General features: G+C 47.9%; 1 protein-coding gene and 1 long non-coding RNA gene across 2 annotated transcripts; one reads left to right on the top strand and one right to left on the bottom strand.

The window, feature by feature from the left end:
• Nucleotides 1-6: 6 nt before the first annotated feature.
• Nucleotides 7-14,996, bottom strand: DELE1 (DAP3 binding cell death enhancer 1). Its single transcript, NM_001024535.1, is given in 13 exon segments — nucleotides 7-581; nucleotides 1,320-1,562; nucleotides 2,513-2,672; nucleotides 5,055-5,147; nucleotides 5,241-5,399; nucleotides 6,550-6,692; nucleotides 9,719-9,815; nucleotides 9,916-10,004; nucleotides 10,260-10,421; nucleotides 11,926-12,073; nucleotides 13,548-13,671; nucleotides 13,762-13,876; nucleotides 14,564-14,996. Coding segments are annotated over 12 exon segments (1,563 nt in total). The 5' UTR covers nucleotides 14,595-14,996; the 3' UTR covers nucleotides 7-581; nucleotide 1,320.
• Nucleotides 14,997-22,980: 7,984 nt separating this feature from the next.
• On the top strand, nucleotides 22,981-25,894 carry LOC104969197 (uncharacterized). Its single transcript, XR_001500680.3, has 2 exons — nucleotides 22,981-23,486; nucleotides 23,732-25,894. It is a non-coding gene; the product is annotated as an uncharacterized lncRNA (long non-coding RNA).
• The last annotated feature ends 322 nt before the right edge of the window (nucleotides 25,895-26,216 follow it).

Raw genomic sequence — 26,216 nt, 5'->3', positions numbered from 1 at the left:
TGAGATAATCTCCAGTATCTCTTTTATTAAACTCCCATCCATTTCTGATACAAACCTTTCACAAACGAGGATCTCGAAATCTACACTCTCTGGTACCAAGACTCCGGGGCTCAATCTCCCTCCTGTCGGCAGGACGATAATAAGGCTTTCACATAAAACTGCAGTGACAACTGTACAAAAGGGCCCTGGGCCAGGGGTCAAGAGGCAGGATTCTAGTCCCGGCCTGATGACTCACAAACCCATGGAAACAGGGCATCACTCTGCCTCCTGGGGCCTGAGTGCGCACCAAGGTCCTTTGGCAGTGAAATGTCCCACCTCAGCCCTGGCGGGTAGGAGGGCAGACGCCGCTGCCCTTGGTCTACAGTTGAGGAAACAACACAGCGAGTCAAGCCACTGCTTCGAGGGGATGTGGCCAGAACCTGGGTCTTTATACACTTCCCTCTTCTTGACTGTGCTGGCCAGGTACTTAAGGTTCTTTGGGGAGGCAGGTGGATAACTGGCCTCTTCTTTGGGATTCAAGTTGTGGTATCTCTCTGAGAACTCGCAGGCTCCATCTTTAGGGCTGAGTGAAGTGTGAAGGCCTGAAAAAGTCAAACAGTTACATCAGGCCTTTGGACACTAAGCTCCTTCCTTCCAAATCAAAGGTGAAATGGAGACAATCATGGATCTAGTGGAGATGAACAAAAGCGGCATGATTCAGCGTTTCCTGAGCTGTAGGCGTTCACGGAAGCACCCCTTTGGATCTGTGCTCCTTTATGCAATGTCACAAGGTTTTTCTCGAACTGGATTCACTATTCTTTAATATCTGTGAGACTATAATATGCTAATCACATTTTATGATATAAACAATACAAATACTAAAATAAAAAAATATTAGCTTGAATGCTACCTAAAATCCTCTTGCAAACCACCAGAGGCACACACATCAGATGCTGGCAAAAAATTATGTAGTCTGAGCCTGAGGAAACTGAGGCCAGGCAAGGGGGAAGGGAAGTGATTTCTCAAAGACAAAGGCCAAGGCAAGGACCAGGGTCTCTGGCCCCTTCAGTATAAAGTTTTCCCCAGGTCAATGAAGGAATCTTTTATGCATAGATGAAATGACTGTGAATGCATCCACAGCTCATTTGTGGGCCTATGAGAAGTGATCGGAGTCATCTATTAGCCATGTACTTGAAATGGCTCAAAAACCTAAGCTCCCATGGAATTTCCACCCCAGAAAGGGATACTGACACCCTATTTTTGTTGCCATCTCACCTCCTTCCTGCCCGCCCCTCCCTCCAGCACCAGTGAGAGGTCCTGGTGACCGCATCTTATCTCACCTTAGCCAAAACCCAGTCTGACGAGACTCCTTTCCAAGGGGTAGGGGTGTTGAGGAATGGCCCTGCTGGGGGCTCCAGGGCTGGTTCGGAGATGCCCGCTTCTACAGAGGAGGCCAAGGTTCCCTGTGCTTGAGGCATGTGGCAGGCAAGAGGCTCCTGCCAGCAGGTTCCTGTTCAGGCTGCAGAGAGAGGGGCTGGAAAACGACTTCAGTCCTCTCACTGCTAGGTCGCTGGGCCCTGGGGCTGCGAGGAGAGGGGAGAGCAACTCTTACCCTGTGTTCTTGGACTTCTACTTTGGAGCAAGGGTTTCTTAAAGGACTTGGCTCCCCTGGCATTGTTCACCAGGTCAGCCAAATTGAGTCAGGGGTGAGCAGGGCTCCCAGAGCCCTAGACTGTAAGTCAGGGCCTGGAGGCAGCCTCAGGATAGTGTCCCTCCTGATGAGTCATCTGAGAGGCCACCACATATTCAACACCTACTATGCGCCAGGCTATGCTAAGCCCTTGGCTGTGATCTCATCTAATCCTCAATGAGTCTCCAGAGATTGATTCCAAGATGGCAGAGTAGAAGGACGTGCCCTCATCTCCTCCTGTGAAAGTACCAATAACTAGCTGTTGAACAATCATCAACAGGAGGACGCGGGAACCCACCAAGAAAAGATACCCCACATCCAAAGACAAAGGAGAAGCTGCAATGAGATGGCAGAAGGGGACACAATCACAATAAAATTAAATCCCATACCCTCCAGGTGGGTGGCCTACAAACTGGAAAATAACTGTATCACAGAAGTTCTCCCACTGTTGTGAAGGTTCTGAGCCCTACATCAGGCTTCCCAGCCCAGCGAACTGGCAAAGGGACTGGGGATCCCCAGGAAATCTGACTTTGAAGGCTGGCGGGATTTGATTACAGGACTTCCACAGGACTGAGGGAAACAGAGACTCCACTCTTAAAGGGCACAAACAACCTAATGAGTTTTCAGACGTGAAGAAACAGAGGTGCAAGAACATGCAGTCCAAGTTCAGTGACAGAGCAGGAGTTAAAACTCAGGTTTGATCTGTCAAACTCAAAAAGCTGGGCTCATACCCACCACGGGAGCAGGAAGTAACAGATAGACAGAAGGCTACCGTCACCTGCTTCTCTGTTGCAGGGTACTAAGCTCAGGGAGGGACCTGATGACTGTGATTCTCGTCTGTACCTGCTGCCTCCGTGGAGAAGAGGGCCCGCAGCCTCTCCTGGGCGGGCGTGTTCCCCAGAGCCGCTGACTGCTGGTAACATCTCATGGCCTCTCCCAGACTCTTCTGTACCCCAAGGCCCTTCTCATAGCAAATTCCCAAGTGGTATCTGCTCTGTGAGTCCTAAAGGAAGAAACGGACAGACACACAGATGCACACACACGAAGGACTGAGAACTGAAATGCTGGGAGGAATGCAGGAGGAAGGCACAGCAGTCAGCAGGCTGGTGCTTCACCCCCGCAGGGTCAGGCCCAGCCCCGACTCCCTCACTGGACCAAGGGGTCTCAACTCTGAAGAGGCAGAGGCCCAGAACAGAGGAAACAGGGATCCCTCCACCCAGAGCGATTCCAGCCAGAGCAGTGTGGAAACTTGCTGAGGATGGTACTGAGAGTGTCCAGAAGCGAAGTCTGCGAGAGGCACTCAGTCCTGCTATGGGAGCACAAGGAGTCAGGCCCCTAGGTTTGCCTGAAAGAGTCAGGAGCTGTTTCTCCTGGTAGAGGGTAGAGGCTGGGCTTCTGCAAGCCCTATATGCCTTCCTGATCTCTGCCCAAATGGTTACAAAGCCTATGTTACTGAGAACATGTTCCTCCTCCTTTGAAAGGTTAAAATGCTTTTATCCCTTTCCCTTTGGCTCTGGGTCCTCTCTCTCTCTCACTGAGAACTAGCAGTATCAGGTAGGGATTAGGAACCCAGTCTGTACAGCCAGATGTCTGAATTCCAGTCTTGGCTTCGCCACTTCCCAGCTGTGTAACTTCAGACATGACAGTCTATGTCTCTGTGCCTGTCTCCTCATCTGTAAAGTGGGACTAAACAGCACCAACCTTATTAACCCTGTGGTTAAGATTAAATGTGTCTTTACATGGAAAGTGTCTAGATTAGTGTTATTGTTATCACACTTGTCATTGCCCACATTGTTAATCTCTCCCTCTCTGTAATAAATATTTTCATTATATTCAGCCTCCCAATCATGGTTCCATTTCTCTTCTGCCCTCTAAAGTCAAATTTCTGGAAAGTTTCTGTAACATGTAGACCAGAGTCTATGTAATAAATATGGTAGACTCATGGCTACAGGCCAGGTTAGAACACAGTCAGGTCAAAATACCCATGCTGTTATGCACATACGTGTTATACAACATCCCTTTGTGTACTTTTCCACCTGGCCTGCTGGGTGACTAACACAGGCCAGGGTGTCCCCAGGATTGTCCCTCATACGGTCCCGAGGCCCACCAGCTCTAGGAAGGCTCTGCAGCTATTTCATGGAAAGGCAGGCACAGAGGCTAGTACTGTTTGATGACACTGGTCCCCTTTTGACGGCTACTACAAATACTTTGGGCTTCCCATGTAGCTCAGTGGTAAAGAATTCGTCTACCAATGCAGGAGAGGTGAGTTCAATCCCTGTGTTGGGAAGATCCCCTGGAGTAGAAAATGGCAACCCACTCCAGTTTTCTTGCCCGGAAAATCTCATGGACAGAGGAGCCTGGCAGGCAAGTCCATGAGGTCACAAAGAGTCAGACATGACTGAGCATGCATGCCACCACTGCAGATACTTTGGACAACACAGAGTGAACGGAGTGAAAAAGAAGTATTCTGATGCCCAAGAGTTCACTGAAGCCATCACCATGTTGGCCAGAAAGCAAAGAGGAGCATCAGCCCTTATGCAGGGAAATTCTAGTACATGGCTACTGCTGGCTTTAATTCAGGGCTCCTGGTCCTTCAAGATACAACTCAAAAAATATATACACTGGTCAGAGACACTTGAGGATACAGCAGACCCACAGATGTCTTTTCAGTGATTCACAGTGACATAAAGCTCTGAAATTTCCTGCATTAAAAATATCTGTTTAACTCAATATTTCCTGAACCTATCTGAACATTTTTTCCTTTTATTATTTATGCTAATGCTCTCTGGAACAGACTCTGGGTCATGCTACCTGGATGCCAATCCCTAATTCATAGACAACCAGACATCCTCTACCCCCCAAACTGCTCAATGTCTTCATCTCACGTGTCTTCTGACTTCCCTGGACTAAGTTCCTTGTGATGGTACACCTTTTATGTGTGTGCTTTACAAAATGCTTTCACACTTATTATCTCAGTTAGATTCTGATCCTTACGACAACCCTGTGAAGCGGTAGGCAGGTCAGGCAGGCATTATTACTCCAATCTTAGAGATGAGGAAAACAAGTGACCAGCTCAGTAGTATGCTAGTAAATGTCTAACAACTAGCTCTCTAAGGAGAAAAGCCCTGCTATGTAGCATTTGGCAATTCTGTGGTGCTAATGCTCCTCCCACAGCTGATTTCAAGCTAATGACAATTCTTCTACGCTGGTGTGAGCTGACATCAGCACACTACTGCCCAAGGGGCATACAGTAAGTTAGCGAGAGTTAAGGCTTGAAGCCAGCCCAATGCTCCTATCAACCTTCTTCTAAGCATGGTACCCATTCCCAAATCCCTTCCTCTATCCGATTTGACCCCCATCATGCCTGGATATGGAGACCTCATACCCCATTGTTGGCTGCAAGCCAAAGATATTTCACAGCTCTCCGCTCGTCCACGTAGGGCTCCTTGGTGAAAAGCACCCCGAGGAAAGCTTGGGCCTGCGGTCAAGGAGGAAGGAAAAAGGTATCCTGGTTACTGCCTAGTTCCACATGCCCCAAGTACCCAGGAAAGACCCTACCAATGGCACTCACCTCTCGTAAGCCTGAGTCTGCAGCCCGCTTCAGCATGGACACTGCCCTCTGCCGCTCAGGGTCCCACGAGGAGCCTGGGTCTTGTAGCAGGCACCTTGCATAGCGGTACTGAGCCAGGTTGTGGCCCTGGCTGGCAGCCAATTGGTAATAAAAGGCTGCCTGGGGTGAAGGGAAAAGTAGCCAGTCAACTGAGAACTCTGTAGGCTGCCTTTTTTTGGAATGAAGTTTTAAAAAGTTATTTTAATTAAATAATATATAATCATTGTATCAATAGATTAGTCAGAAAATACAAATAAGTCAAAAATAGAAATAAAATTCCAAGAAATCCTACCTTCTGAAGATCGTTCTCAGTTAATATTTTAGTGTACAGCCTTCCCCCATATGCTATAATATTAACATATATATACACATTATATATGTATTCACACACACATATCTAAGTGTGTGTGTGTGTGTATGTAGGGATAGAGAGAACTACACTATTTTGTAACCTATTCTTTTTTCACTTAACACTACACCCTGGTGGTTCAGTGATAAAGAATCCACCTGCCGATGCAAGAAATATAGGTTCGATCCCTGGTCAGAGAAGATCCTACATGCTGCAGATCAACCAAGCCTATGCACCACAACTATTGAGCCTGCACTCTATAGAGTCCTGGAGCTGCAATTACTGAAGCCCATGCACCCTAGAGCCCATGTTCTGCAACAAGAGAAGCCACCACGATGGCTTTGTTGTACTGCAACAAAGAGCAGCCCCCGGTCTCTGCAACTAGAGACAAGCCCATGCAACAATGAAGACCCAACACAGACAAAAATAAAGAAATAAAATAAATAAAACTGTTTAAAAAGCTGTTAGTTTAAAAAAAGTAGTACACCATGAATACCTTCCCCTATAAATAAATATAGCTATAGTACATCATTTTTAAGGCCAACATAGATGTTACTAACCAATTCTCTATTGAAGGAACTTCAAATTGCTTCCTTTTTTTGGGCCATCATATACAATTCTAAGAAATAACATTCTTATGTACAGCATCTTTGCCTACCCTACTTATTAGAATTAATTAATCCATTCATCAAGGTAACATTCTAGGTCATGAGGATATAGCTGCAAAGAAGAAAGACAAGGCCCCTGGCCTTCCTGTGTTTGGAGTTTAAATTCTGAGAAGCTGGAGACTTATTTATTTTTCCCTCCAGGCTTGGAGAGAGAAGCTGGACTTTCCCAAGCCCTGCCCCCTGCTCATTTCTGCAGGTCACTATGGGCAACGCAGCACAGCAATGGGTCTGGGGGCAGGAGGAGGTGCGGTACCTTGCTGGGGTCCCTGGGGGTGCCCCTGCCATGCTCGTGACACAAGCCCACGTTGTACTGTGCTTTGCTGTAGCCGCGGTCTGCTGCTTTCTGGAAATAAGAAAAGGCTGCCATGTAGTCCCCATTCTTCATGTTCTCTGTCCCTGTAAGAAAGCACAGGGTGTAAACACAGTTTCCTCTGTGAACTTCCCTACATCCTCAGTCAGATACCCAGAGGCTCCTTCCTTTCTTTTTTGTGCTAGACACTTTGCATGTATGTATTTCCATCCTCTGAGTATTTCCATCCTATACTCCATCCTTCTCTTGGGAACAGCATCCTAATTTCCCTTTGGGAACAGGCCTCCCCGCAGTGCTGTCAATCAGTGTGTGTCTGCTCTTCCCAACCAATGAGACCCTCTCTAAGGAATCTGAATCTGAATCTTGAATCTGATCTCTCCTGTTGCAACAGGATAGAGAACATCCCCTGCAGGTTATTCTGATGGCAGCACTCTGCAGACACTGATGCTCAGTTACTACCCTCTAGATTTCTGGAGCCTCTCTGATTCCTGTCCTTTCTGATTCCTTGGCAGGAAGCTATAGATCCCAATAGATTCCTTTTGTGCTTAGGTTAGCCAAAGTGGGTTTAGGCTGCTTGTCACCAATGTAAGATAACTGATAGAGCTGATACTGTTAATCCTGCTTTATGAGAAAACTGTGAGAGAGAATATAAGAGAGCCCAGCTCCAAAGCCCATGTTCTTTTTATCATCCGAACAAAAAGGAAAACAGGGAAGAGGCTGGGCACGGCCTACTCTCAACTCTAAGCCTGTTTTTCCTGCCTGGGATGCCTTTTTCTGCCTCCATCATCAGGCCGTCCCAACCTGCTTCTGCTCTAGAATCTTCAGACCACACTCAAGCTTTAAACACTCTTCTGGCACTTACTTCATATATAAGCCTTTTTCTAGGAACTAAACTGTTTCGAGAGTACAAGCCCTGTCTCCTCAATTAGACTGTAAAATCCCGGAGGCAGAAGCAGAAAAAGAATGTAGAAGAAATAACTCTGCATAGGGTGAAAGCTCTATACAGATGCAAAATATGATTATGGCTTACGCTCCCTTTGTGCTCTGCCACAGTGCTGAGCACTTGCTGAATAAATGAATATGTATATGAAGGAAGGAATGGGCAAGAAAATTCTCAGAAGACTGTCTGCCCATCAAAAATCACAAAAAGCTAATGAGGTGGAAGCTGGGTTCCATTCAGCTAGCAGTGAATGAGTCACCTCCTGACTGCCTGAAAACTCACTGTCAAGGGTTCACAGAGCCCTCTGTCCTTGAGGAGGAGACTCCAGAGGGCAAAGGATTCTACCCTGTCTCCATTCCCCACACTGGCTCCTCTGCCTCTAACCTAGACCAAGTCACTATCACATTTTGTTTAACCCTCAGCTCCAAGCTAGTTTCCTGTTTCCCTTCTGGCATTCCTATGATCCACATCTGTCTACACAGCAGGCAGAAATTTTTTCTTTTTTTTTTTTTTAATTTGGCTGTACTTACATCATGCAGGATCTAGTTCCCTGACCAGGGATCGAAAGAAGGCTCCCTGAATTGGGAGCACAGAGTCTTTACCTCACTAGACCACCAAGGAAGTCCCACAGGCAGAGAGATCTTTGAAAAAGTAGATCAGATCTCATCACTGCCCCCGCTTCCTGCTGCAGTACAAAAGCCCTCCAGTGGCTTCCTGTCTTACCCACTGTGGCTCAGAGGTCTGATCTGATCTGGCCCCTGCCTGTTTCTCTAATTTCATCTCTTTCTACTCTCCTGGTGATCCCTGAGCTCCAGCCACATTCACCGTTTTTTCCCTTTAAACAAAACTCAATCCTGCCTCAGGACCTTTGCACTTGCTATTCCCACAGCTTGAAAGCTTTCTCCAAACAGAAACAAGACTGGCTTATTTTTGTCAGCCAGGTCAAGGATCTTTCCATCTATGATTCAGTCAGATCAAGGCCTTCCAAATCAGAGCTGCTCCTTGCCCAAGTCACTAATGCATCCCCCTGTGTAATTTTCTCCATAAGATTTATTATCAACTGAAATTCTCTTTTTTGTTTGTCAATTTTTGTTTTTCTCTTCCTCAGCTCACACAACAGCTCCATGAGAGTAAGGACTTTGTCTTGTGAATCACCGTGTCTCCAACAACTAAAACAGGGCTTAGCAAAGGTGACTGTTTAATACATCTGTACTGAATGAATCCCAGCCTTTTACCCACAGGCTCATTAGACTCCAAGAGATGCTGCTGGGGGTCTGGGTCTCCACATGAGAAGGCCTGAAACAAGCCAGGTCACTGTGGTGAATAGGACAAATGTTGAGAGGTATCTGGGTCTCCAGATGTGGGTAAGTAAGGGCACTTGAGGGCCTGCACCAAACCTCAGGAGACTGTCTTTGCCTAAGTGTGGCAAAAAATTCAAGGTATCATTGCAAGATTTTTCTCCTTCTTACACAGTAACAGAATTTCCAGGTAAGCACATGGTCGTTCAGCTAATGACTACATTTCCCAGGCTCCTCTGAGACTAGATATAACTTCAAGTCTTCATTCTGGACAATAATCTGTGCAACTTCTAGGTTGGGAAGGAGTGGTTCTTCAGCTTTCTCACCTTTCCCCTTCCAGCTGGATAGTATTTGCATATGAGGCAAATGGGACCTTTAGCCTGTTTTAAGAATGGCAGAACTATTGGACTGAGACTAGGTCCCTGACACCACTGAGCCATTATGCCAGCTTTGGTCGACATACCTTGGAGAAAACAAACTCTCTCATGTTTATTTCGGAGAAGGCAATGGCACCCCACTCCAGTATTCTTGCCTGAAAAATACCATGGACAGAGGAGCCTGGTAGGCTGCAGTCCATGGGGTTGCTAAGAGTTGGACTCAACTGAGTGATTTCACTTTCACTTTTCACTTTCATGCATTGGAGACGGAAATGGCAACCCGCTCCAGTGTTCTTGCCTGGAGAATCCCAGGGACGGGGAAGCCTGGTGGGCTGCTGTCTATGGGGTCACACAGAGTCAGACACGACTGAAGCAACTTAGCAGCATGTTTATTTATGTTATTATTAGGCCATTTGCTGCCCTGACCTTATTTGACCTACCCCATATCTTTCCCATTTTCCCATCTGCCTTCCTTGAGGCAGGGTCCACCCAGTTACCTAGGAAGTTGAAAGCGATGGAAACACTGAGCTGGAAGAGCTGCTGAATGGAAGTCATGGCCTCCTCGAGGGAAAGACTTTTTGATTTCTCTTGTTCCTGGGGAAGAAACATAGACTCATCATGGGACAGTTCCCTGGGAGTGCTGCCTGTCTAGGGAAATGTTACGGGGATCCAGGTGGCCACATCTGGACAATACCTGCTTTTCGTCAGTGGGCTGAGGTTGGGCCGGCTTTGCCTTGGACTTGAAGCTACTGCTGGCATGCAGGAAGCTGATGTCACTGGGATCTGCGAGGGAAAGGGCAAAGGAGGAAGGTGTTATTTCTTTTTTCTCCCACTCTCCCAGTGCCCCCAGCCTTCCAGCCAGCACCACCGCCAAGAACCAAAATAATTCCAAATTGCCCCAGAAAGCATGAGGACTCACAAGAATGACAATTCCCTTAGCCGGCATATGCAGCAACAAAAGTCCATCTGCCCAATTCCCCACCCCCACCCCACCCCACCCCACCACAGATCTTCTGCTTTTAGTAGCTGGGGCCATACCTTCCTCAGAGGGATCCTGATGCCTGGCTGCTCTCAAGGAGCTGGGTGAAGCGACGCTTTTAGGCTGAGTGGAGGATTCATCCTGGCCCAGCCTGCATTCCCCGAGATCAGTGTGCCTGGGAGCTGGGCTATCAGGGCTGGGCAGAATGTGCCTCCGCAGTGCTAGAAAGAGCCAGTGAGAACAGTCACACCAGAAGGGGATCAGTTCAGGGCTTCCCTGGCCATCCAGAGGTTAAGACTCTGTGTTTCCAATGCAGGGGGCGTCGGTTCGCCCGGTTGGGGAACTAAGATCCCACATGTGATACAGCCAAATAAATAAAATTAAAAAAAAAAAAAAGAAGAAGAAGGGGATCGGTTTCCTCTACTGGGACTGACTGAGCTCTCCCTGAGATTTTAGGGGCCAAAGGAAGAATCTGGAAACTCCTGAGATATGTCCATCACATGCCTCCTCCTCCATTTCCTTGGCTGGCTTCCCTCCACTGGGGTGGAAAGAGGCCCACATTTCTGCTGATACCCACATCCCTCAAGCATAAATCTCTCCTTGGCTTGAATTCTTTCAGCCGCAGGGAGGCATCTACTTTATTCACTCTTCTAGCCCGGCACTTAGCACTTGGTTTGATGGTAATATTGATAATGATTGTAGTCATAATAATAAAGGCAAGAACTTAAAGTGATACTTACTGAGTGCTTACTACATGCCAGGCACTGTTCTAAGTCCTCCACATGTATTGACTCATTTAGTCCTTCCAAGAAACCTATGGGGTGTGTTTTATTATTTCCTCATTTTACAGGTGAAAAAACGGAGGCACAGGAAGTTAAGTGATTCATCCAGGGATTGCCCTGGTGGTCCAGTGATTAAGAATCCACCTTCCAATGCAGGGAACACATGTTTGATCCCTGGTCTGGGAACTAAGAACCCACGTGCTCTAGGGCACTGAGTACTGCAACTAATACCAAACATGGCCAAAAATAAGTAATTTTTTTTTTTAAGTAATTTGTTCAGGGACACAAAACTAGTTTCAGCAGTTCTGGGCTGGAATCCTGACAGTATGACTCTAGACCTGTAACCATGACACTGCACTGCACTGCCTCTGTTCCATGGCACATGATAGCCATTCAATAAGGTGGCTCAGTTGGTAAAGAATCCACCAGCAACTGCTGGTGGGTACTGCTTGCAATACAGGAGACCAGAGCTCGATCCCTGAGTCAGGAAGATCCCCTAGAGAAGGTAATGGCAACCCATTCCAGTATTCTTGCCTGGAAAATCCCATGGACAGATAAGCCTGGCGGGCTATAGTCCATGGGGTCACAAAAGTTGGAAACAACTTAGCAACTAAGCCACCACCACAAAGATTCACTTTTTAATGAATGACTAACCAGAGAATAACCTAAATGGCTGAGAACTGGGCAGAGAGCCACACCTAGAATCTAAAATCTCCTGGACCCCTGCACGGCTCCCTCCATGGAAGGTGAGGGGAGGACCCTGGAGGCAGGTGTGGCCCACACCCTGGGTGGATAGAACTTCCTCCCATTCCCCTTCCTCTGACTGCAGATAGGAAAGGCAAGGAGCCTCTGATGGCTCTTTTCCTGAGGTGTGTCCAGAGATGCTTCCTAGCCCAGAGAAACTCCCAGCCCAGCCATTCCGTCCCTGGGACCGAGAACTCACAGGAACAAGGGTGCCTCAAGGGAGATGAGAGGAAGCGGTCCAACGGACTGCACCAAGAGCAGTGCTCCACTCGCCAAGGTCCTGCTGGCAGGGATGTCTGGAAGTGGATCTGCCTCGCCAGCTGCAGGGCCAATACGGCCAGAGTGCCCTGGGGAAGACAGCATATAATGGACACAGCTCTCCATCGATCAACTCCTGCAGTCCAATGCCACTCCCTTGAGAAGCCTTTCCTGATTTCTGGCTGAGACCGATTGCCCACCACACACTCTCACAAGCACCCAAACTTCCCCTGTGGAGCCCAGATCACACTGGTACTTAAACAGTCATCTCTGCAATTATCCATCAAGGTCTGTCTCTCCTGTTAGTCTCTAAGCACTACAAGGGCAGGAACCATGTCTGTTTTGCTCACCTATGTATTCCTAATAGACCATAGATATAGTCTAGTAGATATAGACTTATCTATCCATCTATCTATATAATCTAGTAGATACAGGCACCTAATAGATACAGCACTAATAAATAAATGTTGAATAGATGAATGAGTGAGTGACTGAATAAACAAGGTCAGGCTTTTTCACATGCGCAGTAGTGACAGAGCTCAGGGGTGACATCAGGACCCCTGAGATCCAGACCCAGTTTATAGAAGGACTCACTACAGGATCACCCTAGGGTTCATATCATTGACACAATGGGAAAACACCCCCTCTCCAGGATGTGTTGTGCCCCTAGGCCACAGCTCCCCAGCGAGAAGTGCCCTTGGTGTGGAGACATTCCAGGCTCAGCTCTGCTGATGACACCAAATTAAAGATTAGAAATCTGAGGCTCAGAGAGGTCAAACCTCGTGCCCAAAGTACATAGCATGAAAGGGAGAGGGATGAGAAATGATGGACATGAGAATGATGTGAGTGCCAACTTCATTTAGAGTATCTTAAAAACAGAACCTGAGAGGCAAAGATTCTGCCCTGATAGACCTCCTGTCAGCTCATGTTACTAAACCTCTGTCTTTACAGATCAGAGTCAACAAATATTTACTAAGTAACTGTTACAGGCCAGGATGTGTACTGAGTGCTTTCACAAGCTATACTAGATACAGCAACCAAGGCACAGACCATAGTAGCTAACAGCATGAGCTCCAGAGTAAAATCTGGTTCTTCTACTTAATAGCTGTGTGCTCTTAAGAGTGTTACCTAAACTTTCAGAGCCTGAGTTTCCTCATCTATAAAATGAATATTATATTTCCTCTGTAAAGCTTTGTAAGGATTAATATACAGAGAATCTATTAATAAATAAAAAGTTAGCTATTTAGTAATATTTAGTTGTAAGCGTCATGAAGGGAAGAATCATATCTACTTTGTTCTCTATGTCCCTAAGGCATAGCAAAAAATGCCTGGCTCAATGAAGGTGTTCAATAAATCTTTACTGAATAAATGGAGGATTACATACAAGGGGAGCAGGGGGAACAGGATCAGCAATATCTCCCCAAATATGCTCCAACACCATGGGTTACTCAAATTTTGAGTGTGGGCACATTGATGCCCTAGCTCTTGTTTCTAGGCTACACTTCCATACAGGATCATTCTCATCCACAATGAAGGTCAAGGAAAGGACTGGGGAAGCCTTACCCATGATATGGCATCCCACAATGTGTTCCGGGAGCCACGAGCAGACATCCACTGGAAGGCATCCTTCCATCCATGGGACTTTGGGCCCCTGCTTGTGCCTGGGCCAGGGCAGTGGGGGCTGGACCTAGATGTAACAGAGGCTATCAAGTTCTGGCCTAAGTGAGGGTAGAGGGAGGCCAGGGAGCACATGGGTGACAGAATGGCAGTATCTCACCTGTCAAAACTGGGCACAGGAACCAGCAGGTTGGAGGAGGTAGCCTGGGGCCCATCTGGGCTCGAGGACTTGGGGGTCACCCCACGAAGGCCAGGTCCCAGCAGACGGGGAAGAGCTGTACAGGGCAAGGATCAGTCACTTTGACATGAACGGGATTGAGGCAAGGACGTATCCACCAGTCTTCCCTCTGACCCTTGACAGAGCCCCACCCCAGGAACCCAGGAAACACTGGCACTTGCTTCTGCAGAGCTTCTTTAACAAGGATACACGTAAGAATCTTTTGCCTACAACAGATTCCAGCGTGCCACCCCAGAACCAAACAAACCAGGATCATTCAGGGTTGAGCTATTTTGAAAAAGTTCCCTGGGTGATTTCTAGTGCCCTTCTGATAACCACTATTCTAAAAAGACCATTCATTCAAACACAAACTCTCGCTCACAGTTTGGAGCGCTTTGTCTCTATAAATCTCGCGTCTTTCCATTGGCTCCGCCCACTCTGCTGCTCATCTTTCCTGTACTCTGCGCACTAACTCCGGCTACTTGACTCCTCCCCTTCCAATAACTCCACCAACTCCTAGGCTCTACGCTCCACCTTCTTCCCACTAACCACTCCCACACCTCAAATTCCAAAGACACCCCCCCGCCCCCGCCAGACACAGATTGTAGCCCCGCCCCTTACGACGCTACCTCTCCTCCGCTCTAGCACCGCCCACTATTGCTTTTGGCTTGATCCTCCTGGCCGCACACTCCTCAGTTTCAAGTCTCAGGTGCCGTTTAAGATCCGGGGCTCCGACGTCCCTTACCTCGGCCCAGGAGTCCCGGCAGCCGCCACATGTCGTCGCCAGCACCATAGAGCTCGCGGCCGAAAGAGGGAGGCCAAACCACGGGACAGCGGCTAGAGTGGCCGCTGTGGCGCCCTCCGAGTGGCCAAGTCCCCTAGAAAGCTCCCTGTCAGCCAATTAGAGGGGAGCCCAGCCGGAAGCACGGCAATCAGCGAAAGGAAGTGGGAGTGTAGGCGTATTTGGGGGTAGCGGAGAGGTGAACTGCGACAAGGGCACGGGGATGTTGCCCCAGTATCCTGTGGAAGAGGTGTCATTTGCTGGCTGCACAAGAATGGGGGGATCGCACAGAGACACGGGGTGGCAGGTGGCGAAGCTGAACCGCCTCAGAAACAGGACCGTTGAGAAGCAGGGCGAGAGCGGCCTCTGTGGTGCTGGACGACCTCGCAGACCCCGTGGAGGCTCAAGGGAGAACAATCTTCCCCAGGCCCCGAGGCTAGAGATGGGAGACACCAGACCCAGTGGGTGGAGGAGAGGAGCCTTAGGGTGCGACGGAGTAAAACAGTAGTCCGAGCTTTCCGCCCGGGGCCATCAGCTTGGAGTTGGAGACCCGGCTCGACTTGATAGGAGATGAAAAACTGCACGTGGGGTTCCGATTCGACTCTGGCTCGGCTTTGTCTCACTGTATACCCTCCGGCCGAGCCCTTCCTTTGTCAGTGCCTCAGTCTGCCCCATGATAGGGTCAGATGGAGTGATCTCACCTGGTCCTTCCTGGTTTGACGGGAACAAATTTCTGGTTTGAATTGCTGCTTTCAAAGAGGAGACTGGCCCCCTCCTGGCCGCCTGTTAATCAGAGCTCTTATCTTCAGTCTAAGCCAGTGTTATCTGTGTATTCTTTCGTTGGGCAAAGAATCAATCCTCTTTCCCCACAGTTGAATCCATGAAATAAAGGATCTCAAATTCAAATGTAAGTTGCTCACACTTTCTCCCTCCTCCCCTCTCCCTGGCAGGTGACTTCTGGGTTGGTGGAAGTCTCTATCTGAGGTAAAAGAGTACCTGGGGGCGGGTAGTGGGGGGTACCTACCTTTAGACCCAGGCATGTGTTATGACAGGTATGTTGATTTGTTTGGCAAATTTTGAGCCATGTGTCAGCCACCATCCTAGAATCTGAGAAGACTGATGAGTAAAAGGTATTTATAGCCTCCAGGAAGACATGGTCTAGTATTTTAAGAGTGGCCTCTGAAGCAGCCCACTCCAGTACTCTTGCCTGGAAAACTCCATGGACTGAGGAGCCTGGTAGGTTACAGTCCATGGGGTCCCAAAGAGTGGGACAGGACTCACCGACTTCACTTTCACTTTCTGGAGTTCCACAAATGGTTCGAAGCCCAGCCTTCTTATTTCCTGTTTCGTATTCTTGGGCGGTTTACTTAACCACTTTAAGCCTCGGGTTCTTGATCTATAAAATAGGAAAAATAATACCTCATGCAGTTGTGAGGCTTAAATAACACATTTTAAATGTTTAGTTCCCAACAGATAGTAAAAGCCTAGTAAGTGTAAGTTGGCGTTAGTACAGCAGTAGAGGAAGTGAATAGGCCAAAGGCATAGATATGTTCCAATAGAAGCATGAGCACTGGATTATTGGATACCATGGAAGAATTCAGAAAAGTAGTGCATTTGAGCTGGACCTTTAAATACGAGTAAGAATTCACCAGGTGAAGGGAGAAGGGAAAAAGGATTGCAAGCACAAGAAACTGATGAAGGCCTAGAAGTGTTAATATTGGGAAACTTCAGAAATACGCTTGCTTTGGAATTTGGGGCAGCCACCTTTCACATTCCTTGTGTTGCTGCATCAAAGTAAAATAACAAGCATGCTGGTTCAGGTCTCTTCTTCCTCCTAAGAACTTCTGCCTCCTTCCTTTCAGCGAGAGATGGGGAGGGGGAGTTGGTTTCATTCCTCAAGGCTCAGCCACCTCCAGTTCTTTAGTGACAACTCCTCAACTGTTCGAGCCCTTGCTGTTCACTTTTCCCAATTCCTGTAGCACTTAGTTTCTTACCACACAATTTAGCAGTAATTATATGTTGTCCTGTTATTTAATTATCTCATTTGTGTAAGTCTAGTCTCCCCTGTTCTCTCCCTCAGGGCAGGGATGGCATTTTCCCATTTTGCGTTCCACATAAGGCTTGACACAAACTGTCAATCTACAGAAGGTGTTCGAAAGATACCCATTGAGTTGACTAGACACTTTGTGCTGATGATTACTTCAGATAAGACCACCAGACCTCAGTCATGGGATTTATTGATTTAAGCGGAAATGTATTTATTCCACATACACTGAAGGCCCTCCGTGTTTAAAATGAGTTGAAAAATTTTGAAGATGATGTCTAGTCCTATTTGTAGAATGGTATTTCGGTGTCCCTTGTCTCTAGAAGCCCGTGAACACTAACAGACCATTTGAGTGAGGGGTACTTGGCGAGGGCAGCTGTCGTCCTCACTGATAGGCCAGATCACCTGTTTAGCACTGCCCAGGGGAGTACTATCGGAGATGACACCTTTGTTCCCTTGCCTTTACCTTGGCCTGAACTTCTAGGCCCAAGCCATTAGCCTTTCTCTTCTGCTCCCAAGGTTGCTCTGTGTTGCCTTGCAGCTCTGCAAATCCTTCTACAAAGGTAAGCTATCTCACTTACATTGGGAACTTACTGCCCAAATGTCCAGTTAATCACCTTTTGTTGATATCAATGTATAGTCAACACAGTGAATGTTCTAGACATTTGTTGTTGCCTTCATTCTGTAGACGTTCTTAATTTGCATTCATCAAGTATATGAGAGCTTATTCTGTGTTGGGGAATGTCCTGAGTGTATAACAATTTTTAAAAACTGGATGTGACCCCTGCCTTCATGGAGACAGTAGTCTGGCAGGGTAAGCAAATTCATAGACAATTAAAATCCCAAATTGTCCTTTAGTTATATATTGCAGCACAGCAAACTCTCCAAAATTTAGTGGCTTAAAACAATCATGTTATCATCTCTTGCAGTTCTGTGAATTGACTGGGCTCAGCTGGGCAATTTTGCTAGTCTCACTTGGGGTCTGTCGTGAGGTGGCAGTCAGATGGCAGCTGGGGCTGGAGTCATATGAAGACTCAACTAGGCCTCTTTCTTCATGTAGTCCCAGGGCCTCTCCAGCTGGGTAGCTGAACTTCATAAATAGTGGCTCAGAGCTTCTAAATGTACAGAAGTGGGAACTGCCAGGCTTCTTCAGGCTTAGGCCTGGAACCTGCCCAGGGTCACTTCTTCACTCAGTTGGTTAAAACAATTCACAGGGTCACCCGAGCATCAGTGTTTGAGGGGAAGACAAAAGGGCATGAATACTAGGGAATGTAGGGGAAGTACAGAGTGCTATGGGAACACCCAGGGGAGGCTCATAACCTAGGTATGGAAGTCAGGAAAACTTCCTGGAGGCAGTGACCTCTAAACTCCTGCTGCTAAGTCACTTCAGTCGTGTCTGACTCTGTGTGACCCCATAGATGGCAGCCCACCAGGCACCCCCGTCCCTGGGATTCTCCAGGCAAGAACACTGGAGTGGGTTGCCATTTCCTTCTCCAGTGCATGAAAGTGAACAGTGAAAGTGAAGTCACTCAGTCGTGTCCGACTGTTCTCGACCCCATGGACTGCAGCCTACCAGGCTCCTCCGTCCATGGGATTTTCCAGGCAAGAATACTGGAGTGGGGTGCCATTGCCTTCTCCAACCTCTAAACTGATGAACCTGAATGATGAGGCATGGAAACTAATCAGATGAAGAAGGGATGGGAAAACACAATTCAGGAAGGGTAAACAACCGATGTAAAGGCCCAGGGAGGCAAAGAGAGCAAAATTTAAGATCTATAGGCTATAGCTAGGGCAGGGATGGTATGGGATAGCAATAGCCCTATACTCTGGAGAGGTAAGTGAGACCAGATCACAAAGTTTTATATCGTCCCCACCCCTACCCCATGTCTCGACTCTGTCTGGAAAGCATCAAAGAAGGAAGGATAAGCATGATCAGGCCTGCTTGTAGGATATTAAAAGGCTGTTGGCTGCTGTGTGGGGGACGGTTTGAAGAAAGTCAAGCCCTCACCGTCATCCTGTCCCTTCTAGCCAATGACCTCACCCTCATCACTGAGAAGGCTGAGTCATCACCTCAGCCCGAATACCAGTTCTTTTCGCTTTTTGTTAGTAGGAATTTGTATTATTAAAAAAACGCAAACTCCTTTGTGTTGTGCAAGTTGGGTTTTTTTTGGCCATGCCTTGTGGCATGTGGGATCCTAGCTCCCCAACCAGGGATCGAATCTGTGCCCCTGGCATTGGGAACACAGAGTCTTAACCATTGGACTAAAGAGACATTCCTTTGTGTAAGTTTTTTTGTTTTCATTTTGTATTAGAAAAACAAACAAACAAAAAGTCACAGAAAGCCTGCTATTCCCAGTAGGATCTGGACATGAGGTTGGCCAGGTCATCAACCAGTTCATACCTAACTAAGTGTGAACTGTGTTAAGGAAGAGTTTGTCTGCTGAGAGCAGGGACTGTGCCAGGCTCAGTGGATTCTACCCCTCACTTAAGAAATGGTCTATTAAAGAAGAGCCTACTCCAGTAAAAAACGGTGTTTATATAGCTTATAACAAAACCCTGCAGACCCATGCCACACACAGCTCTCTACCCTCTCACCCTACTACCTAGAGGCAACCATTTTCAACTTAAAATTTCAGGAAGAGCACAGAACAACACTGGAATGGGACTGACTGGCCTCCAATCCATCTCTCCTACTTATCAGCCAAGTGACCTTGGTCAAGTGAATTGTAATCTTTTATCTTGGTTTCCTCATCTGTAAGATGGGAATGATAGTTGTACCCTTCTCATGAGGTAACACATCATTGACTGGCACATGGTCAACAAACGGTGATATGAAGAAGGCTCTAACTTGAAGAGCTGCTGGGAGCACAGATATGGATGTTTAGCTGCACACTGTCCAGATAAATGTAAGGCATGAACGTGAGTCGAAGGAAATGACAAGAACACAGACTCATTTGAAGAGGTCTGTCTCTTTTCTTTGTCTTAAGGCCAAACTCTGTTTGTTCCTAGTTCCATTCCCTTCCTATCTCTTCTAGAACCTTGTCTCTATAATTATCCTGACCCTCATGACAAGCATTCATCTATTTTTTCTTTCTATGAAATATACACAGGCCTTTCCCATCTTGGAGAACATCCTTTATTTGATCCTCCTGTGTTTTTCAGCTCCTATTTCATTCTCTCCACTGTCAGATTTCTTAATTAGCACACACATTGCCTCCCATTCCTTCCTGACTCCTTCACTTTTCAGCTGCCTCCCAGCTTCCATTGCTGTTCTTCTGACACAGCTGTCACCAGGGTCATCAAAGACCACCTCATTAACCACCTGTGGGCCTTTGCTCAGTCAGCCTCCTTGACCCAGAGCATTTGACTCAGTTCACCATCCACTCCTTAACTCTCACATACCAAACTGCTTCATCATCTCTCTCTCTTATTTCTGTCAACTGTATCATTTCCCCCAACCATTCAGGAATAAACCTTGAACTCAAGGTTCATTCAGCTCCTTTCTCTGCCCACTCTCACATTACTTTTGAGTCTTACTGCAAATATTAGAAACTCGTTGAAGCTAGCTTTTTAGAAAAGTCTAATCAGAATATGGAGGAGTGGGGGACAGCTTAATGGAGCCCCAAAGACAGGATGCAGCTGGAGCCCAGGAAAGCCCAGGACAGTAGACTTGGAGTTAATGAACTGAGTTCTCTCTCTCTACGTTTCTCCAGAAGGAGACTTTTGGGATGATCTGCACCCCGGAGTGTCAGACACACCCACACCCAGCTAGTCACAAGTCCTGTAAAAATTGCCATCTTTTGTGTCAGGTCCTTGAATCTGTCTCCTCTCCAGCTTCCCTTGTACTGGATCTCCTGTGTTTGTTTACCTCCTGATTACTGTTTCTGCCATTGCTTCTTCCTCCTGACAATGAGTAACAGCATTGACCACATTTCAGTTCTCTGTCCATTGCTCTTTGTTTGACTATCCTTCTGGGCTGCTGACTCCTAAACAGGAGTAGAGTGGTTAAGAGCGTGAATTCCTGAGTCCTAATGGCCTGGGTTTGAATCCCCTACCACTTTCTGTGTTGTTGTTGTTTGTATTGTTTGTTTTTATTTATTTATTTTTGGCTGCATCTGGTCTTAGTTGCCCCAAGGCATATGGGATCTTAGTTCCTGGACCAAGGATTGAACCCATGCCTCCTGCAGTTGGGGCACAGAGTCCTAACCACTGGACCACCAGGGAAGTAACCCCCAACTCCACTTTATAGTTGAGTGAACTTGGCAATGTTACTTGAATTTTTGAGCCTTAATTCCTTGTCTGTGAAATGGGATAATACGGGTCCCTTCCTAACAGCGCTGATGTGAAGATTCACTGGGCAAGCACACATGAAGTGCTTACCCCTGCACACAGAAAGGAATTGATAAATGTCAGCTATTATCAGCCTTATCCTTGTTCTCTTTCCCAACATCACCAGCTAGTCTCTTCCATTGGATATCCTGCTGTGACCTCAGGTCCTCCTGTCAGAATTTGCAGGAGCCATTGGCAGGAGCCATTGCTGGAGGAGGGGCAAGCTGAAAAAGAGGAGTGGTCTCATCAGATCCTTGAAGGAATTCTGACCTAGCCTCAACCAGGCTCAAGCAGATAAGACTGAAGAACAGTTCCCCTGTAACCCTCCAAAAGCTGGCTGATTCTTGGAATCTGGGAGAACAGGCAGGGCTGCCTTTAAGAAAGTAAATGAAGGATGTGAATCCAACCTTTAAAAAAAAAGCCCTGGGGGTGGTGAGAGGAGAAGTAGCAGGATCAGTGGAGCTTCGGGGTGGGTGTGAAAGGTGAGAACAACACCCTCAGGGCGCTGAGCCGGCTTAGGCTGGGGCCTCCCTCCAGAGCTGGCGTTTGGCAGCACAGAAGCCAGAGGCGCTCCTGTTTTTAGCTGAGCTGTTGCACGTCCCCTTTGCTGCCCTGCGAACACTCCTCATTAAGCTCTTGTGCGGAACAGGGTGTACGGCTTTCACGTGCCCCTCAGCCTGGTGCTCCCACCTCCCTCTCTGCTGCTTGGGTGGCGGGATTAATACCAGCAGGAATGCCGTGAAGGGCAGTGCCCCACTGTCACTTGGTCCGGAACCAGAACTGGGGTCGTGGGCAGGAAGAGTAACCTCACTGAGAGCCCTTTGCTCTGAGGCAGAAGGCCAAGTAGTTAAGAGCTCTGGGCCTGAAGCAGAATGCACCCCTCTTTGAATGCCACTTCTGCCATGGCTATCTTTGGGATCCCAGGCAAGCTGTTTAACCTCTATGCTTCATCTGTACAATAGGGATGATAACTGCTCACTCGCTCAAACATGTCCAACTCTTTGCAACCCTTTGGACTGTAGCCCACCAGACTCCTCTGTCCATGAGAGTTTTGACTCAAGAATATTGGAGTGGGTTGCTACTTCCTCCTCCACTTCCGGACCCCGGGGGTTGAACCTGCATCTCCTGCATTGCAAGAGGATTCTTAGCTGCTGAGCCATTGGTGAAGACAGGGATGATAATAAGCCTATCTAATAGTTGTGAGTTTTAGTAAGATAATGCAGGTCAAGCATGAAGCTTAGTCAACTTAGACCACCTGGAACCAAGGGTCCTATCCTTATAGACACAGTCTTCCCCATCACCCCCACACACTCTGTTGTCTCTACCCTATCTGTGTTGTCCTCTATTTACATGTCTGTCTCTGCTATCAGACTATGAGCTCTAGTAGGTCAGCAACGGAATTGTATGAATCTGTGCCCTTGGTGCCCTGCTTAATAAATACATTTATTGTTGAAAGGAAGTGGTAAAATAATATAGAAGATTCAAGATTCTCTGGTCTCAGAGTCCCATCATTTCACCACAAATAGAGTGGTGTCAGTCACTGTCCTGGGGGCTGGGGATTCCACAATGAATGGAACAGGTTGAGCTCCAGGCCTCATGGTATGAACTGTCCAGGGAGTGACAGACATTAAAGATATAACCAAAATGATGATATATTACAACTGGAGCATTGCTAGTAAGAAGCCTGGGCTGTAGTATAAGAGCAGAGACTACATTTGAGGGTGGTAATGGAGAATCAGGAAGTTTCCTGGATGATGTAACAAGTAAACTGAAGCCCTAAGAATGGGCAGCCTGGGTTGAAGTGGAAGGTGGAAAATAGCCTTCCAAGCACAGGAAACAGCATGTGCAAAGGTCCCGAAGTGCAAGGGAGCTAGGCTGCTGTGCAGAACTTAGTGACTGGTGCCTAGGATGGAGTGGTCAGTGGCTTCTCCAAGGCCAGAAAGCTGGGAGCATGGATTATGCAGAGCCTTGTAGGTTATGGTGAGAATCTAAGCCTTTATCGTGATGATAATAGATAACATTTATTCAATTTTATGTGTGTTTGTACTGAATAGAGCACTTTATGTGTGTTTTCTCATTTACTTTTCACAGTCCCCCAGGAGGGTGGTGATATTATTCCCATTTTGCAGATGACGAAACCCTGGCTCAGAGGTTAACTTGTTCAAGGTCAACCAGTTGGCAGTGACCGATATGGGATTTGAACCATCAGGATGCCAATGCTTGCCCTCTTAATCCCTGTGTGGCTCAACGTATGGGCTAAACGTCGCCTTCAGTCCGTGCGCTTCATCCTCAAAGCCTGCATTTTACTCTCAGCATGTTCCCAGTCCTTCTCCCGGGAACTGGAGGAACTCACGCAGAGGCTCGCCCGGATGAGATGAGCTCCCTGGCGGCGGGCCGGACTGCGGGTAGGGGCGGGCACCCAGCCGCCTCTGCGCAGGCCTCCTCCACCCACGTGAGGGGTCGGGGCGCGGTCGCCTGGAGTCGTGGAGCGCGGCCGCAGTGCGGTGGGCACTGGTATGTATGCTAGCGTTGCCGCGGCGGCTGTGAAATCTGGAGGTATCGGACCCCAGAGAGCCGCGGGGGTGTGGGGAAGGAGGGGCGCCCCTCGGCGTCCTGCCGAGGGCCCTCTCTCCCGGCGATGCCCCCCGTAGTCCGGATCACGTTCCCTCCAGTCTTGAAGGAGAAAACAGCGTTCATTTCTGATTAAAAAATGACTGTTTTAAAAATGGGTTTTATTTTTTCTCTCTGTCCTCTTCCAGAGCTAGAAAGGGGCGGAAAGCGACAGCGAGAATCCATTCCAAATGAGCAGCCAAGAGGAGACGCGGCAGCTCCCAGATGTTGATGTTTTGTTTTTTGACATAAATCTTTGCACTCATATGGGAGTTTTCATTGATTTATGTTTCCATCTGCTGAATTTCCTTTTATTTATTTAATACGGCTTTTTGGGGAAATCTTGCTCGGAAGCTCTGGAGGAGCATAAACTGTGCCCACCGCTGTACCCCTCCCCCCTCCTCCAAACCTTGGTTGCCAGGAGGAGGGGAGTGAGTGGCACCCCGTGGAGAAGGCAGCGGCAGGTCCTCTTCTGAGGGGGCGGGGCAGGCGCCCTAGGTCCCCGTCAACATGGCTGTTGCCCTGCTTGGTGCCTGCAAACCCGACAAAGAAACGGCAGGAGAGACTCCAGTCTGTTCCTTCTCCCTCCTGCCCACCCACAGTACTGCCCTCCCTTCACGCCAAGACACTTACTCTCCATCTAACAGTGGATGTCTTATTAAACAAATTAAAGAGTATCTCTTTCTACACCCCACCTCCGCCCCTGCACACACCACCCCAGTAGTGATTCTTAGAGCTTCACTTCTAGAGTCAGACTGCCTGAGTCTGAATCCTGACTTCACTTTGCATAGTGAATTCTTGAGCACCTTAACTACTCTGAGCCTCTAAAATGAGCCTGTAAAACTACTCTGAGCCTGTAAAATGGGGATGATTATTGTTTCTTCCTCAGATACAGTTACAGTTTACAGATGAGACATTGATGCTGAGGGTAGTTAAGAGATTTGCCTGACTAGCTTGGAGCCAGGACACATTCCTATGTCTTTCTGATCCTCACCCTACTCACTCCCAACTCTTGCCCCACTGTTCCTCCAGCTTTCTCAGGATAGGCCATTTGCAGCAGAAAGGGGGCACCCTCTTTTCCATGAGGCAGAAGAAAAGATTAGTAGTTATGGTTTAGGATGTCTGACATCTTAGAACAATATCCATCTAACCTTAGAACACAGGCCCTGATTTGGGCAGCACCCACAGGTCATCTCATCCTGTCTTCTACCTAATCCATTCAGACTTTCCCCACAGATACAGAAAACTCACCTCCTTACAGCCCCTTCTATTTGAGGGCGCCTCTAGGTGGCTCAGACGGTAAAGCATCTGTCTACAATGCGGGAGACCCAGGTTCAATCCCTGGGTTGGGATCCTCTGGAGAAGGAAATGACAATCCACTCCAGTACTATTGCCTGGAAAATCCCACGGACAGAGGAGCCTGGTAGGCTACAGTCCATGGGGTCGCAAAGAGTCGGACACGACTGAGCGACTTCACTCACTTTCTAGGTATCAGGAGACTCACAGACCCTTTGAATGTAACAAACCACGATTTCCACAGACCAAGCGCCTTAAGACCCCTTGTTGCTCAGAGGGAGGGATTATTCAGTGTGAGATTTTTCCTTAGCACGTGAGAGTTGGACAGTGAAGAAAGCTGAGTGCCAAAGGATTGATGCTTTTGAACTGTGGTGTTGGAGAAGACTCTTGAGAGTCCCTTGGACTGCAAGGAGATCCAACCAGTCCATTCTGAAGGAGATCAGCCCTGGGATTTCTTTGGAAGGAATGATGCTAAAGCTGAAACTCCAGTACTTTGGCCACCTCATACGAAGAGTTGACTCATTGGAAAAGACTCTGATGCTGGGAGGGATTGGGGGCAGGAGGAGAAGGGGAAGACAGAGGTGAGATGGCTGGATGGCATCATTGACTCGATGGACATGAGTCTGAGTGAACTCTGGGAGTTGGTGATGGACAGGGAGGCCTGGCGTGCTGGGATTCATGGGGTCGCAAAGAGTTGGACACGACTGAGTGACTGAACTGAACTGAACTGTGAAGGACATTCCCTCCCTATGTATATTCCATCCAGTCCAAGTTTCTCTGCATGTGTTCTGTGGGGCTCTCCCTGCAGGGCAGGACATGGCTACATATCTGGGACTCTGTGATTGATTGCTTCTAAGCTCACTCTGTAGGTGCACATGTCCTTAACTCTTCATCCACACGAGCTGTTTTCTGAAACTCCCTTATATGATAAACAGACATGCTTGATGTCTCTGTATGTGCTCAGTGCGTTACAGGAAGTAACTCAAAATAAGATTATTAAAGAGAATGCGATGGTATAGGAGGGCACTTCTGTTCACTTTGCTCAGCAACTACCTGAAAGCGAAAGTCACTCAGTTGAGTCTGACTCTTGGCGACCCCATGGACTGTATAGTTCATGGAATTCTCCAGGCCAGGATACTGGAGTGGGTAGCCGTTCCCTTCTCCAGGGTATCTTCCCAACCCAGGGGTCAAACCCAGGTCTCCCGCATTGCAGGTGGATTCTTTACCAGCTGAGCCACCAGGGAAGCCCAAGAATACTGGAATGGGTAGCCTATCCCTTCTCCAGCAGATCTTCCCGATCCAGGAATCAAACCGGGGTCTCCTGCATTGCAAGAGGAT

Source organism: Bos taurus, chromosome 7, assembly GCF_002263795.3.
Source record: "Bos taurus isolate L1 Dominette 01449 registration number 42190680 breed Hereford chromosome 7, ARS-UCD2.0, whole genome shotgun sequence".
Classification (NCBI taxonomy): domain Eukaryota; kingdom Metazoa; phylum Chordata; class Mammalia; order Artiodactyla; family Bovidae; genus Bos; species Bos taurus.
This window is presented reverse-complemented; position numbering and strand designations above follow the sequence as displayed.